The sequence below is a fragment of the Zootoca vivipara genome, chromosome 10 (assembly GCF_963506605.1).
Source record: "Zootoca vivipara chromosome 10, rZooViv1.1, whole genome shotgun sequence".
NCBI lineage: Eukaryota > Metazoa > Chordata > Lepidosauria > Squamata > Lacertidae > Zootoca > Zootoca vivipara.
In genome coordinates this window covers 2876326-2895835 of record NC_083285.1, presented here as the reverse complement: position 1 = coordinate 2895835, position 19510 = coordinate 2876326, and the positions used below count along the sequence as shown (strand labels likewise).

The 19510-nt window shown below is 46.4% G+C and overlaps 1 protein-coding gene across 6 annotated transcripts in view; it reads left to right on the top strand.

The window, feature by feature from the left end:
- ITPR2 (inositol 1,4,5-trisphosphate receptor type 2) overlaps positions 1-19510 on the top strand; it is a 277002-nt gene that overhangs the window by 26450 nt on the left and 231042 nt on the right. For 5 of the 6 annotated variants that reach the window (XM_035127537.2, XM_035127538.2, XM_035127539.2 and 2 more), the window contains exons 3-5: positions 8735-8850; positions 9760-9846; positions 11605-11763. In XM_035127537.2, coding sequence (XP_034983428.1) covers positions 8735-8850; positions 9760-9846; positions 11605-11763 — 362 coding nt within the window. Of the gene's footprint in view, positions 1-8223; positions 8365-8734; positions 8851-9759; positions 9847-11604; positions 11764-19510 lie in introns of all 6 variants that reach the window. The other variant, XM_035127541.2, reaches the window with a different exon arrangement.

The window sequence follows — 19510 nt, the reverse complement described above, 5'->3', positions numbered from 1 at the left end:
ACTGTCAGCCTTTGGGCTCTGTTTCCCAGCATGCACTTTTGTCTGATCCCTCTGTTGTCCCTGGGGAGTGTTGGCCCCTCCTCCTGGTATCTTCCTACATTGGCCCCCACCCTTGGAGAAGGAACTGTCAGTTTCTGGGTTCTATTTCCCAGTATTTACTTTTGTCTGAGCCCTCTGTTGTCCCTGGGGAGTGTTGTCCCCTCCCCCCTGTATCTCCATACATTTGCTACTGCGCATGCATATATAGAGATTAATTTTTTAAAAAATAAGAACATGAGAAGCAGAAGTTACTATTGTTTAATTTTATTTTGGGGGTTGTCATTTATTTTGGTGGGTATTGTATGATTTGGGCGTTGTTGTGTGTTTTGTTTGTTTGTTTTGGCTATTTGGATTTTCTAATTTTGGAGTAGGTGTTTTGAATGTAGGATGTGGTGTTGGTTTGAGGACTTAAACTGGGGAGACAAAGTGCATGTTTTTATTTTTATTTTAAAAGACGCAGAGGCTGGCAATCAATCATAGTATAAAGCCTAGGTTAAAAGGGGCACGACTGCCCTTACTTAAAATGGCCACCGTAGCCCCGCATGTGACACAACGCCCACTAAATTCAAAAGCAAAAACCCCTCACCGCGCCCCCAAGTGCCTGTTAGGGGAAATGATGAATAACTGCCTAATGCTGCAGTGGCCGGGGGAGGCTTTGGGCTTGGGCTTTGGAGGTGGAATGGCCGTTTTGGCAGTCGGCCTACTCAGTTTCCCCTATCCCAACCCACCCCCCACTGCTTTGGCTGACTCAGGGTCCTCCCCCCCATGGCTATGTGTTCCCCCCCTTTGTTGTGCCTCATCCCTGTGCCCCTCCCCCATTGTGAAAGGCCCTATTCTGTTTGTTTTTCCCTGCTTGGCAATGCTGCGGCCTATTGAAAAAGCTGGGCCTTGTTGCTGCAAAAGGACTGTTTTCAGTTGGTTGCTGTGGAATTTTGTGATGTCATCTTGTGGCGCGGCTGCTGGAGTCTTCCGAGCTTCTGGTGGTGATGTCTAATTTGGGTGCCACTTTTTGTGTTTAATCATTATTTTAGGTGTGAAAGGTGTGGTTTTTTGATATATATTTTTATGCCAGATCCCTCCCTGATGGGCAAGGTACGTTCTGCCCAATTTTGTTTCAGCGGTAATGGAGAAAGGCTGTTTCATCCGCATGCGCAATGCCTACATTTTTATATATATAGATATACACAACAAGCTTAAAGCACACAGTGTGGGTAAACTTACAGGCTACAGTTAGGTCCTGTGATAGGTCCTGACTAGATGTTAAGGTGGTGGGCTTGTGTGTTAGATGTATTGAACACTTATAAAACCAGAGGTTTTTAAAAGAAGAGCAGGTGGAAGCAGGATGCTGAATGTTTGCCCTTTCCCTAGCTGCTTTCCTCCTGGCTGGCAGATCAGGTGGAAGTCCATTTGGATGAGACATGGCAGGAAACAGGCTGATTCAGTGTCAAAATTAGCAGGTGGGAGGAGGTTTCAGCAGCTCCTCTGTCCTTCATCCTGGCCCCTGTGCAGGTTGAGTTTCATTTCAAGATGTGCCATCAAGCCTACTAATGACCAAAGATCATCCTTATGGCTCTAAGATGGATGCTGAGCTGCAAAGGCAATGGGAGCCTAAGAGCATGGAAAGTCAGACCACTGGTGCATTTAGTTCTGTATTGTCTACACTGATTAGCATGGTTTCAGGCAGGTGACACTCTATCCTACTTGGAGATGCTTTTAAACCTGGGACCTTCTGCCACTGAGCTGAGCCTGTTCCGTAAAGCCGAGAGCAGATAATTGGAATTGTCTAACAACAACAACAACAACAACAACATACTTATCTATACCCTGCCCATCTGGGTGGGTTTCCCCAGCCACTCTGAGCAGCTTCCATCAAAATATTAAAAATGCAATAAAACATCAGACATTAAAAACTTCCCTAAACATGAAAGGGTGTTCCACAGGGCAGATGCCATAGTGAGAAGGCCCTCTGCCTGGTTCCCTGTAACTTCACTTCTCCCAGTGAGGGAACCACCAGAAGATCCTCAGCGCTGGGCCTCAGTGTCCAGGCTGAACGATGGGGATGGAGATATAAGGTATAAGGGGCCAAGGCCGTTTAAGGTCTGTAACGGTCAGCACCAACACTTTGAATTGGGAGACAATGTAGGTCTTTCAAGACTGGTGTTATGTGGTCTTGGTGGCCACTCCCAGTCACCAGTCTAGCTGCCACATTCTGGATTAGTTGCAGTTTCCGGGTCACCTTCAAAGGTAGCCCCATATAGAGCGCATGGCAGTAGTCCAAGCGGGAGACAGTCTGCGGGCAGGGAGGGTCTCAGCCTGCGTACTCGATGGAGCTGATAAACAGCTGCCCTGGACACAGAATTGACCTGCGCCTCCATGAATAGCTGTGAGTCCAAAATGACTCCCAGGCTGCGCACCTTCCCTGTTGTTTTGTGCATGGCTGCCCTTTTGTTTCTAAGATGGGCACTGACACTCATGTTTTTGTTTTGTAGCTCAACATGGTGTTTTTGATTTATCCATTAAACAAAGCTGAACTTGTCAATTGCTTTTGGCTACAGTAGAACTTAATACATGCCAAATTCCAAATCACCTGCCTCAGATTAATCTTTGATGTCAGCTGAATTGTTTGCCAAGGCACAGGGAAGTTGTGAGGAAATGCGTTCCTTTTCCTTTTCTGTTTAATTTCCCAGAGCGACAAGCTCCTTATCCAAAGTTCTGTCTCCAAGTTCTGTTTTCCATTAAAACTAACTCTAACCGTCACCTTAGAAATTGACATTGGAGTCACTTGTGTATGTTGGCAAGAGGGTGTGGCATGGTGAGGGAAATGCCCTCGTGTATGTTTGAATAGTTTATTACGGTCGGAGACCAGCTTTTAAAACACGTTTGGGGGAACAATCCCAAAGGACAAAACATACATATAAAACTTTGTTCAACGATAAAATTAATGTTTATAAATACAGTGAGCGTAAAGATACTTAAAACTTTAAGATAAGCTGCCGCAGAGTACTGGCCCTGGGTCGCTCGGGGAACCAGGTTTAGGGACTTTCAAACGAACTAGTTTGGCTCAGGGGAAGGTCTCTGTCTGCAGATCTGAACACAGAATCTGGCGACTGTCCGGGTTGTCTTCTGATCTTTGCCTAACAGGAGCAGGTTGTATATTTGCTTTTCCTCCCTTGGGTCCTTCCCCAGCAACCAGATACTCCTTTGTTGTCTCTTTTTGTATTCCCTCTTCATTTCAATGTGTGTTCTGGGAGACCAGAGGGGAGCTGAGCTGGTCACAACAGGAAGGGGAGAACCCCAGGCTTCTTCAGCAGCCTGTCTCATATTTGTCTCTTGGGCCCCTCTCATCTCCAGCCTCTGATTCTGAACAGCTCTCTGCCACAGCTTCTTCCTGCTCACCAAACCCTGTGGTCTCTTCAGCTTCCAACACTTCCTACTCCCAGTCTGACCTCTTTTTGCCCTCTGACCACTCATTGTCATCCCGCCACCAATGCCCAGGCTCTGAGCTTCCATTTCAGACTACTTCTATGCATTCAGCCAGTCCATTACACTCTGTCTGAGGCCTCAAAACTATCTCCTGCTCTATGTCCTCTTCAGGTGCTTTTGCGTGGCTGGAATTTGTCCTTGAACTGTAATAATGCCTCTTGCTTGCCTGGATGGAGAAATCTCTGGGATGCAGCTTGTCAGGCCCTGGAGATTTGAATTCATTTACCACCTCTTTCCTAAATTGGGCTGCAGCTCCCTCCTTACATCATTCACTTTGTTATCACCAGGTTGGGCCTTGTTTTCTTTTTGGGTGAAGATAGAGGCAAAGTAGGTGTTGAGTAGTTCTGCCTTTTCTCTGTCACTCAATAGCATTTCTCCAGCTTCTCCACACAGAGGACCTGCCACTTGCTTGTTCTTCCTCTTACTTGGGACATAGCCGAATAAACCTTTTAAAATTAATTTTAACCTCTCTTGCAAGCCTGAGCTCATTCTGAGCTTTAGTCAGCCTGACCTTCCTCCTGCAACTGTTGGCTACTCGTGTATACTCCTCCTTTGTGATTTTCCCTTTCTTCCATTTCTTATACATGTCCTTCATAACTCTCAGCTCATCTGTATGCTCCTTAGCAGCCACACTGGTCTCCTTAGATCAGGCATCCCCAAACTGCGGCCCTCCAGATGTTTTGGCCTACAACTCCCATGATCCCTAGCTAACATGACCAGTGGTCAGGGATGATGGGAATTGTTGTCCAAAACATCTGGAGGGCCGAAGTTTGGGGATGCCTGCCTTAGATGCTCTCCACTTTTCTTTCTTGTTGGTGTCTGTATTTGAAGGCAGCCCTGTTTAGGGAGGCTTTTAATGTTTAATAGATTATTTTATTTCATTTTTCTGTTGGAAGCCGCCCAGAGTGGCTGGGGTATAAATAATAAATTATTATTATTATTATTATTATTATTATTATTATTTGGGCCTTCAATGTTTCACCTTTAAGAAACTCCAATCCTTTTTGCTCCCTTCTCTTTGAGTATTTCTGACCACAGGATCACACCCAGTAGCTCCTTATGCTTTTTGAAATTTATCTTCTTATTGTCCAGAGTATGTTTCCAAGTATGTTCAGTTTCCCCTTGCCTCTGTATTGTGAAACCCAGGAGAACCTGATCACTTCCGCCCAAGTTTCCAAGTGCTGCCACTTCATTGGTCAGTTCCTCCCTATTGGTGAGGATCAGGTCCAAGATGGGTGATCTCCTGGTTGTTTCTTCCACCCTCTGGCAATGGAGGAATTTGCCAGACCTTACATTCTTGGCAGAGTTTGAGTTTGATATCGGGGAAGTTGAAGTCCCCCGTGACTAATATATCTCTTCTTTTTGAATGTTTAGGGTACTACCTGCCGTAGTAGGGCATCCTCCAACTTTTCAGTCTGGCTTGGCAGTCTATAGCAGACTCCCACTATAAGGTCACTGTCATTTCTCTCTCCTACAGTTTTTACCCATATACTCTCAATCTGCTTTTCATGCTCCAGGTCATGGATTTCTTCACAAGTGTACACATTATTTACATATAATGCTGCTACTCCTCCCTTCCTGTTTGGTCTATTCCTTTTGAACAGGTTATACCCCTCAATTCCTATATTCCAGCCATGAGTCTCGTCCCACCAGGCTGTATTTGCCACCCTGTACTAAAAGCTCCAATTCATCTTGCTTGTTTCCCACACTCTGTGCATTTGTGAGAGACAACTGAAACCACAAGGCATTCCATTCCCTCCAGCTGCTTCCTTCTTGTAGTTTATTGCCCTTTAGCAGGTTTCTGGAGCCCTGCCTCAGTTTCCTGTGCATCAATTAAGCTCTTATCCCCAGTGCCAGGTGCTCTTCTGTTGTTTGCAATGTTGTCTCCCTCCCTCCTCCTCAAGATCTAGTTTAAAACTCTCCTGATCAGATTCTCCAGACTTTTAGCAAAGACATTCTTGCCAACTGCTGTGAGGTGCAGCCCATCTTTCGCCAGAAGTCCTTCTTCAAGGAGCAGAGACCATGGTCCAAGAAGCCAAATCCTTCCTGATGACACCACCTGCACAGCCATAGTATTTTCTTCTCTCTTTCTTGGCCACGACCTTCAACAGGAAGGAGTGATGAAAAGACTACCAGTGACCCAAGTCTCTTCAGCTCCCTGCCCAGTGTCTCATAGTCCTTGCTATGTGTTGCAGGCTGTGTGTGGCAGTATTATTTGTATCCACATGAATCAGAAGGAGGGGGGAGTGGTCAGTAGGCTTTATAAGACTTGGCAATTTCTACCTCACATTGTGAATCTGTGCACCCGGAAGACAGCACAGCTCCTGTGACATCCTGTTTCCTCCGCACACTACTGCCTCTGTTCCCCTCAGGGAGTCGTCTATCACCACCACATGTCTCTTCCTCCTCTGGGGAGTGGCAGGAATTGTTCCATGTGCTGTGCCTTCTATTTTTTTTAAAATATTTTTTATTGAACATTTTATAACATATAAACATCAAACACATAATAAAACAACAAAAAAACAAAAAAATACAAAAATACATCAATACAAATAAAACAAAACAAAAACATGTCATCTTTAATCAACGTTTTTAAATCATTGTCTTTTTAGCTTCCCCAGTTCCCCACTATCTGATTTTCTTTTAAAATACATCTGTAGCAGTTTCTATTTCATCACTTTTACTTTCATTTCATTCATAATAGTCCCTTTAATTCTTCTTATTCTCATCTTTATATCTAAATATCAATTTTCCACGTTATAAACTCATCTTTTCTCCCTATTGCCTTAACTTCTGTAATTCCCTAGATGTTCACACTTTCTACTTTCAAAAATAATTCCCTAAATATTTTTTAAATTTTCTCCAATCTTCCTCTACTCTTTCACTCGCTTGATCTCGGAGTCTTCCTGTCAGTTCTGCCAATTCCATAAAGTCCAGCATTTTCATTTGCCATTCCTGTAAAGAAGGCAATTCCTCTTTTTTCCAATATTTTGCAATTAAAATCCTCGCAGCTGTGGTGGCATACATAAAGAAGTTAACATCATTTTTGGGGATTTCTTCCCCCACTATTCCGAGTAGAAAGGCCTCCGGTTTTTTCAAGAATGTATTTTTGTTTATCTTTTTCATTTCATTATAAATCATTTCCCAGAAGCCTTTTATCTTAGGGCATGTCCACCACATATGATAAAATGAGCTGTGCTGTGCCTTCTAAAGCCTGTTTGGAGTTTTCCAATGTCTTCACGTGCTGTTCTTGAATCTTCCCCACTTGTCTATTGGAGCTTTTTTTTTGATAGTGCTGGGATAAGTTACAAAGGCAGGACCTTATGGTTTGAATTACACCACACATTTCCTTGCATTTTGCTGGTTCATCACTTCCGCAGAAAATCTAGGACGGACTGGATGAAAAAGCACTAAATTTCTTGAGCTGTTAGCTTTTCTTGCTCTAGAGTGGCCCATGAGCAGAGGTCTGTGAAAATCAGCTTTTATTGTTTACTATTTTTTACACCCGGTGAATATGAGACCAAAAAGAAGAAGAAGAAGAAGAAGAAGAAGAAGAAGAAGAAGAAGAAGAAGAAGAAGAAGAAGAAGAAGAAGGGATAGTAGTATTTATTATTTATTGTTGCAATGGGTGGCCAGTAACAAGATGGGAGACAAGGTTGAGTTCCAAAAGGCAACCCTGTCTTTATTGATAGCAACTTTGACAGCTAATGATTAACTCATAATGTAACTTCCAACCAATGACAGGAGCATACCTCATGTATAGTAATGTTTTGGTACATGTCACTTCCTGCCAACACCCAAAATTTCGGCCATGAGGGAAGTGGTGAGCCTCACATCCCCTTCAGCATGTACCTGTCACATGCCTGCTCTTTAAACACCCCCCTCCTCTCCATCTTGTGACTCCTGGTACTTTTCCAGAACCCTTCCTGTTTCCCATTGTTCTTCTCTTGACCCAGGTTTGACCCATCCTGGTCTTCTCCTGCCAGACCTGCACCAACCAGATCTAACCCGATCTTCCCAGATCCACCATGTCCCATCCAGTACAACTGACCTGTGTCTTTACCTCCTGACCTGTCACTTTGCTGGCCTGCCTGCAATGCGTTTTCTAAACTCTAGAGGATCGGGTATGCCACGCCATTTTCTAAATCAACACCACAATTTATTTAATTTCTATATGGGACGCAGGTGGCACTGTGGGTTAAACCACTGAGCCTAGGGCTTGCCGATCAGAAGGTTAGCAGTTCGAATCCCTGCAATGGGGTGAGCTCCCGTTGCTTGGTCCCAGCTCCTGCCAACCTTGCAGTTCGAAAGCATGCAGTGCAAGTAGATAAATAGGTACCGCTACAGCGGGAAGGTAAACGGCGTTTCTGTGTGCTGCTCTGGTTCGCTAGAAGCGGCTTTGTCATGCTGGCCACATGACCCAGAAGCTGTACGCCGGCTCCCTCGGCCAATAACGCGAGATGAGCACCGCAACCCCAGAGTCGGAGTTGGTCAGGGGTCCCTTTACCTTTACCTTTACACCACCCTACACCCGAAGGTCTCAGGGCTGTTTACATAAAATATAAAATACATAAAACCAAAACGAAACCAACAACCCAAGTACCCTCCCCAAGAGCCAGCATTTTTACAAAGGTTATAGGATGTAGATCAAGTCAGGCAAAGGCCTGGTTGAAAAGGAATGTTTTTGCCTCTTGCCTAAAGGTGTATGGTGAAGGCGCCAGGCGAACTTCTCTGGGGAGAGCATTCCACAGATGGGGAGCCACTGCAGAGAAGGCTCCGCTCTCGTTTTGCCACCCCCTGAACCTTTCAAGGAGGGCCTCAGATGATGATCTCAGGGTCCGGGTAGGTTCATATGGGAAGAGGCGGTCCTTGAGGTATTGTGGTCTTGAGCCGAATTCAGAAGCCTTATTCTTAAAGGCTATTCAGATGCTCCAGGATCTGAGGCTTGGCTGTGTTAATCAATACTGAAGGCATTCTGTATGCAAACACACCAAAGGCACATCTAGCACAACTTTCTCTTCTCACAGCAGCCAAGCAGAATGCTGGTTTGAAACCCACAGGCAGGACATGAGCGCAACAGCACTCTCCTGCTTGTCATTCCCCACAACTGAAATTTGGAGGATTTTTTCTAATCAAAAACATCTGCAGAATCTCGTAGCTGACTGCTGCAAGGAAAGAAGAAACAAACGTGATTTTGTTTTCTTGTCTTCAGACTGCCTTTTTAAGGTCTGCCCTATGAACCGATACTCTGCACAGAAACAATACTGGAAAGCCAAGCAAGCAAAACAAGGGAACCACACGGAAGCCGCATTGCTGAAGAAGCTGCAAGTGAGTAGCCCCTGAGCTCCCAGGCTTCTTTGCCTTTTAATGCAGCTGTTGGTTTGTGCCATGATGGACAGCTGTTAGCTCTTCAGCAGCAAAGCTAAAATTACTTTATCCCAGCTGGTAATTCCACTGGGCTGAGAAACAGCAAATTTAGATGACTCAAAACTGCCCTGTTTTGTTTCATCTAAGGACTATGCTCTCTCCCTTCTTACTCCCAGAGGTGGCTCACTGGGTGTGGCGGAGTCCCTCTGCTAGTTCCCTGGCAGGTGGGTTGCTATTGCAAACTAGGAGGGAGATGGGTGAGGTGGCTGGGAGGTTGGTCTGGTGCAAGCACATCAGTAGGAGTGCGGGATTGGATCTGCCAATGTGTTTGCCCCATCCCAGCTCCCCCCTCCACTGCCTTGCCTTTCATCATCTCCCATAGCTACAATTCCCAGAGTGGTTCAACAATTGATCTCTCTCCCCAGGGAACTCTGAGAAGTGTAGCTCTGTGAGGAAAATAAGTGTCTCTCAGCCCCTTATAAACTGCAGTTCCCAAGATGCTTTAGGGGAATCCATGATGGTTTAAAGTAGTATCACAGTCCTTTAAATGGATAGTGCAGATGGGGCCGAAAGTAAGAGTTCTATGTGTTGTTCTCCCTATCTTTGCATCTGGCCCTACCTGTCTTCTGCCTTTCACTCCACCCACATTTAGCATGTGCCTCCCAGAAGGGTTGCCCATAATAATAATAATAATAATAATAATAATAATAATAATAATACTTTTATTATTTATACCATCTGTGCTCCATCTGAAAAAAATTCCCCACACACTCCAGTACTAAAGGTTGATAGGTTGAGCTCATGTAACAGTTTTTGACTTAAACTACAAAAATGAAACAAAAACTCCAAGAAACCGTGATTATTTTGCAGCATGCCGCAGAACTGGAACAAAAGCAGAATGAATGTGAGAACAGGAAACTGCTGGGTGAAATTGTGAAGTACAGCAACGTCATACAGGTGAGCCTTTGAAAACTAGACTGTCAATTTCTCAAAACCTCAAGGTGAGCAGGAGTTTAAATATATCAGAAATGGCATGGAGTGTGAAAAGATTACATACCTCCATGCCCTACCAATCAGCTCTGCAGTGGGAGTTCCACAGCAGATTTTTTGATGTGTGAAATCAGTAAGCATGAGCTGTGATTACATTGCCTAGAGCAGGCTTCCTCAACCTGATGTTGATGTTGCAGATGTTGTGGGACTCCCATCAGTCTCAGCCAATGACCAGGGTGTTGTTGAACTTCTTCAACAACACAGAGTGTGCACAGCGAATGGAGCGTAGAAATAAAAAGCTGTCCATAATATATTTTCTTAGTTTTATTTTCAAAAATATAACAGCCAAACGCTGCAAGCCTTTACAATACATTTGATCAAATTAAATACAGTTTCAATTAACCAATTATCCTATCACATCCCTTTCTGCACCTAGTGCAGTAAGTAACTCCCCTTTTACTTAGGCAAAAAGTCGAGAGACCACAGGTGTGCAGCTAAGTAGGTCAACCTGCAAACATACACCTCTGAAACCAACCTGGTTCCTGAGTAATAGTAATTTATTATTTATACCCTGCCCATCTGGCTGAGTTTCCCCAGCCACTCTGGGTGTCTCCCAATTGAGTGTTAAAAACAATACAGCATTAAATATTAAAAACTTCCCTAAACAGGGCTGCCTTCAGATGTCTTTTAAAAATAGGATAGCTGCTTATTTCCTTTATATTTGATGGGAGGGCACCACTACTGAGAAGGCCCTCTGTCTGGTTCCCTGTAACCTCACTTCTTGCCATGAGGGAACCGCCAGAAGTCCCTCGGCACTGGATCTCAGTGTTCGGGCTGAACGATGGGGGTGGAGATGTTCCTTCAGGTATACAGGACCGAGGCCATTTAGGGCTTTAAAGGTCAGCACCAACACTTTGAATTGTTCTCGGAAACCTACTGGGAGCCAATGCAGATCTCTCAGGACCGATGTTATGTGGTCTTGGCGGCCGCCCCCAGTCACCAGTCTAGCTCCACATTCTGGATTAATCACAGTTTCCGGGTCACCTTCAAAGGTAGCCCCACATAGAGTGCATTGCACTAGTCCAAGCGGGAGATAACTAGAGCATGCACTACTTTAAGATAAATAAAAATCAACACAGGGATGGTGGGAGTTTGCTCCCAACAATGTCTGCAGGGCGTCTTGTTGGCTACCCCTGGAGATGGTTAACCAGACAAGAAAAAGTCAGGTGGGAATTCAGTCCTACACTTAACCACCTAACGAACATATTGTTTTATGATTGCTGAATATCTTGTCTTGCCTTCAACCATACAAACTCCCATGTTGGATTGTTTTGAGGTGATGTTTTGATAATTGAAATTATTCCCAGTTACAATGATTTGCCAAAGAACAGGTTGTTAAACCCACTTGAAATATGTTAAAGCATAGTGTTTTTTCAGACTGTCAGAAGTGATTTCATGTGTAAGTCTAATTTCTCTCAAAAAACATGTTTGCGCTGCTAACTGTGATATCACGGCTGTAAATCTGGCCTACACATCTCATGACCTCCTGAGCTGAATGCTTGCACTGTCACCAACCAGGTGTTTGACAATCCCTCTGTGTGGTTCTTGGCTGGCTACAACAAGCATTAATCCTTTGGTGTAAAGGAGGCCTCATTGTGGGTTGAGTTGTGGCCAGTCTTCAACCAGAACACATGTGTACATTCATTTGTTTTACTTTATTTACAGCTACTTCACATAAAAAGCAACAAATACCTTACGGTGAATAAGAGATTGCCAGCCCTATTGGAGAAGAATGCTATGCGGGTCTCTCTGGATGCTGCTGGGAATGAGGGGTCCTGGTTTTACATCCAGCCCTTTTGGAAATTGAGGAGTGAAGGTGACAATGTAAGTGAATGAAATATGCTTCTGGGAGTTGCTGGAATAGGCACTGTTACCGCCTCCCCATCCAAAGTATTTCTAGGACTTTGTATGACCCTTGTTGTGCAGCGCTTGTTGCTCTGCTCCATAATGCAATGTGCTTAAACCCTGATGCAGTGGCATCTTGGGATATTATTCTAAAAGGTGGTATGGGACAGAAATCATATTCAAGGGAACTGAGCAAGTAAGAAGGGGAGACCTAATGGGCTATTAACACCTGAAGAGCTCTGCTGCACCCGACCACAGGCCGATCTCATGCAGCATTTTGATCTCACAAAGCCCATCCAGATGCCCTTGAGAAGTTGCAAGGAGGTCATGAGTGCAACAGCACTTCCCTTGCTTGTGATTCCCAGCAACTGTTGTATGGAGGCATGCTGCCTCTGAAAGTGGAGGGAGAGCACAGCCATTGTTTCATTTGTGTGTGGAGACCCTTTAACCCGGCCTAAAATACATTCAGACAGGACTCAGATTTTTGGTTTGGTTTTTGGCAGAATTTAGGCCACAACTTTATCGATTACAAATCAAGTGTGTGGTTGCATAGGCTCTGGTTTGGCAAGCGCCTGCACTCGGGCAGACAGCGCTGACTCCAGTTAGCAACTGGAAATCAGACTATGGGTGAGCACCTGGGACAGAGGCCGGCAGCAGTATCTGCCGCCTCCCCCAGATGAGCCCTGAACTCGGGCTCAGGGCACAACCCCGCACGGGGAAGACCAACCATCAGTCCTTGGATTCCTTTTACAGGAATACCCATGGATAGGGTTGGCTAGGAATCCTGCCACCCCTATTGACAAGAACCAGAGCCTATCTGCCAGCCACAAAGAGTGTGAGCGCTCCCGCCAACCACTCACTCCTGTAACCAATCCCTTAACCACGCTGACACGGAGGTCAGCCATAAATCGTTCCCAGATACAGACAAATGGACCCCGTCCTGCCTGTACAGGGATGCATTGCGTGTGGTAATGCCTGGGTGACGGATGGCCATCCTGCCAAGAGACAAAAACTTCTTGGCCACTGCGCTCTGGATGCGCCTCAAGGCCCGCTCGGTGGCAGCTGGGCAATGACCCCCTCTCCAATTGCGTCATGGCAGCAGTTGCAACCAGAAAAGTTTAAGTCCAGGAAGAGCTGCAAGCAACTCTTGCGGGTTCGCAGATACAGACCAGGAGCTTCCAGCAGGTCGTTCTTGCCCAGCTGGAGCACCATTGCAGCAGGCGTGCCATCTCGGACACCTTCACCCGCAACGTTGGAAGAAGCTCCCCCCAACGCATGCCTCATCTGGATATCCAGGACAGCCACACATGGTGAGGAAGGCCGAGCCTCTGTCCAAACCAGACTCCACCGCCCTCTTGCTGGCCCAGTGGATGATGCTGTGGCCCGCAATCCAGATATGCATGGGAGGCGGATCTAGGAGATGAACAAACAATTAGCAAGTGCACCTCAGCACTGTTTCCGGATGTATCCCTTTTACGCTTCAGATTTCCAACGGCCCAGGTCCTTGATCCTTTCTACTGACAGGCCCAAATGCATAGCCGTAGTGGCTACCCCAATGCGAAAGGAATGAGGTGCAAATTCGCTGGTTGTCAGGCCACAAGCTGCGATTGCTTTGCGCATTACTGCAGCAAACTGATGGCGACTTAAGCATGACCCATCCTGATGGATGAGAAAGGGAACACCCCCAGGTGGGCAAAGGAGCAAATATCTCTTGACATCCTTAACCAGACAGGGGCTGGGCTGGAATGTGGCAGGCAGCCACATCACAGCTCCTCTGCCCAGCTGGTCTGTTTTTGAATTGCGCACTGTCAGGACCAGCTCAGCATTGGACACTTGGATGTCCTGCAAAAGTAAACCCCTGGAAACCCTGTTTTTGGATGCCTCCAGTACCACCTCGCCCACACACAATGCACCAAAATATGTGACTGGAAAGGCTGCAGCGAGAAGTCTTGCCTCATATGTGGACCAGCAAATAAGCCTCAGCTGCTTGCACATATTGCAAAGCATTTCAAAAGTAACTGGCCATCTACCTGGCGTGGCGGGAGGCTGTAGCCTTCCCCAACCCTCAAGGGCTTTTTTCACCACAAATTTAGCACAGGGATCCCTTTTGTAGAGGGACTTGCAGAAAAAAGGAAATTGCGGAAGCTTGAATTTGGATGGACTTGACCGCTTGCCCCAAAGTGTGCAAATGAGCCAAATATTGCAACACTTGTTGTGTTGTGGGACAATTAGGAACGGGGCCACCAGTAGGCTGAGCGGTAAAGGAAAGAAAGTCAATCCAGGCCTTCTTATAAGACCTCAAGGTAGAAGGAGAAATTGATGCCACTACTCCCTGCATGACAATGATTTGCCAAGGCTCCAGAGATGAGGTGGGAAATATTCCGGACACTGCTGGGCAGCTGGCGCCAACGATCTGAAGCGCTGCATCTGAAATCGGGATAGGGCATCGTCAATGTCATTATTAGTGCCAGGTACAAAATGGGCAGAAAAGATTATGTTAAACCTGAGGCAGCACAGCACAAAAGTGTGCAGCAGGGCACAGACTTGACTGGAGCAGGATGATTGCCCGCCAAAACGCTCACCACCGCTTGGTTATCAGTCCAGAAACAGACCCGGCAGTCCTGGAACTCCTTGGTCCAGATGTGCACTGCCACTACTATGGGAAAAAACTCAAGAAATGTTAAATTGCGAATAACCACTGTGCCCCTGGACACCTCTGAGCGCACCAGTGGCCTCTAAAATAGAGTCCAAAGCCGAGCAAGCTGGCAGCATCCAAATGGACCTGGAAATCAAACTGCAAATTCAAGGCATCTTGCCATAGTGACACACCATTGAAATCCTGCAGAAATGTGAGCCACATCTGGAAGTCTGCCCTAACTTCACCATTTAATCACACCCGATGGTATGGATAGCGCAGACAGTCTGGCTAAGCGAGCGCAGAAAGGGTAGCCTGGAGCCGCTACTCTGCAGGCAAAATTCAAATGCCCCAAAAGGGACTGGATCTGCCTCAGGGTAACTTTTTTACATGGCAGAAAAATTAAAATTAGCTCGTGTAAAGCCAACATTTTATTTTCAGGCAAGGCGGAAGTCTGCGCCACAGTATCCAACTGGATACCCAAATAAGACAGTTTTGTTGATGGGCCCTCGGTTTTGTCAGCAGCCAGGGGTACAGCCAACTCAGCTGTAAGGTCATTAAAGGCCTGCAGCAGCAGTAAGCATTCATTAGAATCAGCTGCAGAGCTTAAAAGAAAGTCATCCAAATAAGGGGTCATGCCCCTTCTCCCGATGGGCCCAACTAAGAAACGTGCTAAAAGCCTCAAAAGCTGCACAGGAGATAGAGCAGCCCATAGGCATAGCTTTATCTACATAAAATGTGCCCTCAAATTGAAAACCCAGGTATCTGAAATCCAAGGGGTGAACTGGGAGCAAGCGGAAAGCTGCTTCAATGTCACATTTTGCTAACAATGCACCTTTTCCAAAACTCTTGATTAATTTAAAAGTAGTGTATTTGACTGAAGACAATTTAGGAGGAATAGCATCTTTTACTTGGAAAGGACAAATTATGAATCATGCGGTATTCACCAGGCGCCTTGTTAGGCACCACACCTAAAGGTGATAGATGCAGGTCAGAATAAGGAAGGGCATTAAAAGGGCCAGCCATCCTGCACCTCGAAAGGGCCGTTCAACTCCACAGGAGGTGGGCACAATGACTGCCTGAACATTTGCTACAAACTTGGGGGTATTTACAGCCTGCATGCTGATAGGATCCTTTGTTGTACTCCCAGCAAACTAGAGACTTGCCCTGCTTCTTGGGCTCTGGCTTGCTCTTTGACTGCTTGGTAGATTTGGACTCATAATGAGGGGAAACATAGGTTGTCCACGCATTGAGATCTTTACGATCCCAACGAGCAGAAGGGATCTTAGATGCTCTATGGCAGGGGTCAGCAAACTTTTTCAGCAGGGGGCCGGTCCACTGTCATCAGACCCCCCCAGACTATTTGGGGGGGGGGGTGAATTCCTATGCCCGACAAATAACCCAGAGATGCATTTTAAATAAAAGGACACATTCTACTCATGTAAAAACATCAGGCAGGCCCCACAAATAACCCAGAGATGCATCTTAAATAAAAGGACGCGGGCCGGATTTAGAAGGTGATTGGGCCGCATCCGGCCCCTGGGCCTTAGTTTGGGGATCCCTGCTCTATGGCGAGAGGTCTCATCATAGGTAATGGCAGCTTCAGAGCCAGCCAGCGAATAAGCCCCACACACCAAGGACAAATAAATCCAAAGGTATAAACTGTGTTTGAGGTAAGCAGCTGAGACCATGCCAGAAAACACCTGGAAGGCATCCAGCCATTTTTCCTAAGGTCTTTATGACCTTGCCAGATGAGGTCTTCCCCTTTGCAGAAGCAGATGACTTGTCTTTGCTAGGGCACTTACTAGGGGGAGAGCAACTTAAAAATGTCTACATAACGCCCATTCAGAATTCTATTGCACAATCTGGAGGAGAGATGGGCACCTGGAATAAGATCCTTAACCGTGTTGGTAGAGACCTTTGTGTCTCTCATAGGGATCCCTTAGACACACTCCAGAGGCAGCCGTATCTTTTCCTTGAGTGTTAGCCCTGTGCAGCCACGCCCACTTGGGCAGGCCTGCAGCCCCTTCTCCATGGCCCCAGTAGAGGCCAAGCGCTGCATCGTCGTCATCCTCCGAGGACTCAGTAGACGTACCAGTTGAGAAGGAGCTTTCCCCTTCTCTGCGTCTTTTTGCTCTGCGTCTGGAATGACTAGAAGAATCCCAACCAAGCCTATGAAGAGGCGTGTAGTGGTGATTGGGGATTCCCTACTGAGGGGTACAGAAGCAGTGATTTGTGGGCCTGACAAGATGTCTCGAGAGGTGTGCTGTCTACCTGGGGCCAAGATCAAAGATGTAACAGAACGGCTGCAAGGAATCATAAAACCCACCGACAAATACCCCTTCCTTTTGGTGCATGTGGGAACCAATGACACTGCAAGCCATAGCTTACAGAAGATCAAAAATGATTATGAGGCTCTGGGCAGGAAGTTGAAGCAATTAGATGCACAAATTGTCATCTCTTCTGTCCTCCCAGTTGAACGACATGGCCCAGGGAGAGAGGGGAAAATAGGGGAAGTGAACAACTGGCTTCGCAAATGGTGCAAACAGGAACGGTTTGGATTCCTAGATCACGGTCTGCAGTTTCTTGAAGATGGACTTCTGGCAAGTGATGGACTGCACCTCACAAAAGTTGGGAGGAATGTTTTTGCCACGAAACTCAAACACCTCATCAGGAGGGCTTTAAACTGACTTATGTGGTGGAGGGAGACAGTGGTCCTGAAGGTAGGAGTCTATCAAATGCTGAAGATGATCATCCAAATGTCAAGGACCAAATGGAGCAAGTAGCATGCAGACCTAGTGGTGGGACGAAAATATCCTTAAATAAGAGACATGGGGGAATGATCAACGGTCTTCAATGTCTGTATACTAATGCACAGAGCATGGGAAATAAACAAGATGAACTTGAGCTCTTGGTACAGCAAACTAAATATGACATAATAGGCATCACTGAAACCTGGTGGGATGAGTCTCATGACTGGAATGTAGTAATAGAAGGATACAATCTATTTAAGAGAAATAGACCAAACAACGCCCGACCTGAACAATATGGAGCAGATGATTCAGCAGGGGAAACACAGCCCAGAATAAGTAAGGAGGTAGTACAAGAATACTTGGCTAGTTTAGATGTATTCAAGTCTCCAAGGCCAGATGAACTACATCCAAGAGTATTAAAAGAACTGGCAGAGGTGATTTCAGAACCACTGGCAATAATCTTTGAAAATTCCTGGAGAACAGGCGAAGTTCCAGCAGACTGGAGGAGGGCAAATGTTGTCCCTATTTTCAAAAAGGGGAAAAGAGAGGACCCAAACAATTACCGCCCAGTCAGCCTGACATCAATACCAGGAAAGATTCTAGAGCAGATCATTAAGCAAACAGTCTGTGATCACCTAGAAAGAAACTCTGTGATCACTAAAAGTCAGCATGGGTTCCTGAAAAATAAGTCATGTCAGACTAATCTGATCTCATTTTTTGACAGAATTACAAGCCTGGTAGATGAAGGGAACGCTGGGGATGTAGCCTATCTAGGAGTTTTGGTTGACCACAAACTTGACATGAGTCAGCAGTGTGATGCAGCAGCTAAAAAAGCCAATGCAATTCTGGGCTGCATCAATAGGAGTATAGCATCTAGATCAAGGGAAGTAATAGTACCACTGTATTCTGCTCTGGTCAGACCTCACCTGGAGTATTGTGTCCAGTTCTGGGCACCACAGTTCAAGAAGGATACTGATAAGCTGGAACGTGTCCAGAAGAGGGCAACCAAAATGGTCAAAGGCCTGGAAACGATGCCTTATGAGGAACGGCTTAGGGAGCTGGGTATGTTTAGCCTGGAGAAGAGAAGGTTAAGGGGTGATATGATAACCATGTTCAAATATATAAAAGGATGTCATATAAAGGAGGGAGAAAGGTTGTTTTCTGCTGCTCCAGAGAATCATAGAATCATAGAGTTGGAAGAGTCCACAAGGGCCATCCAGTCCAACCCCCTGCCAAGCAGCGGACACGGAGCAACGGATTCAAACTACAAGAAAGAAAATTCCACCTAAACATTAGGAAGAACTTCCTGACAGTAAGAGCTGTTCGGCAGTGGAATTTGCTGCCAAGGAGTGTGGTGGAGTCTCCTTCTTTGGAGGTCTTTAAGCAGAGGCTTGACAGCCATCTGTCAGGAATGCTTTGATGGTGTTTCCTGCTTGGCAGGGGGTTGGACTGGATGGCCCTTGTGGTCTCTTCCAACTCTATGATTCTATGATTCTATGATTATATGACTGGTCTTATGCCGCTTTCTCCCAGACAATGGCACCCTTGGCACAACAATGGCACTCTTCCTCTGAAGATTGGACATGGAACACTTCCCTCTGAGGGGGGGGAGCGAACCTGCAGAGAATGAGAAAGAGAAGGGTGCAAGCAACTTTGCGCAGAACCCAAACTGCCCCTCCCACGCTGCCCAGCAGGAAGGTCTAAAGGACCGGGGGCCAGGGGAGCAGACTGCAGGTGAGACTAGGCCGAAGGTGATGGGCCTCCTCTAGGAGGGCCTGAACTCTCCCCCTGTGCTCCCTTCTCTAGGTGGGAGCAGGTTGCTAGAGCTGGGAGAATAAAGCCCCTGAAGGGTCCAGTTGCTCGCTGTCTTAGTTCTTGGAAGGGGCCTGGATCTCATATACAGTGGGAGCAGTGGAAGGACCCAGCTGAGAAGCGGGTGGCCTGCTAGAAAAACGTTGTGCCGAAGAATCCATTTCTGAATGAAGTCTGACCAACGCCGTTGGGTCAGAGCCCACATCAGCCATGACAGATTGCAGGCGGTGAGCAATGGCCTGGGGCAAAGCCGGAGGCGGGGTGGAATGAAGGGCCTGAGATGGGGTCCGTATTGTCCGCCGCACAGGGAGAGGTGGGCTTGGATTACGCTTTACTGCCATTATATTCTTAAATGCAATAAGGAAAATTAATTAATTGAGGACTGCACCACAAAATGGTGTTTCCTGCCAAAACAAGATGGCCGCCAGACCTAAGATAGCATTCCCACCTAAATCGGCTACCCCAGGAAGAAGGGTGGGGCCTGCAAATGGCGGTCACACTGACTCCCATCTGATAAGCTCAATAC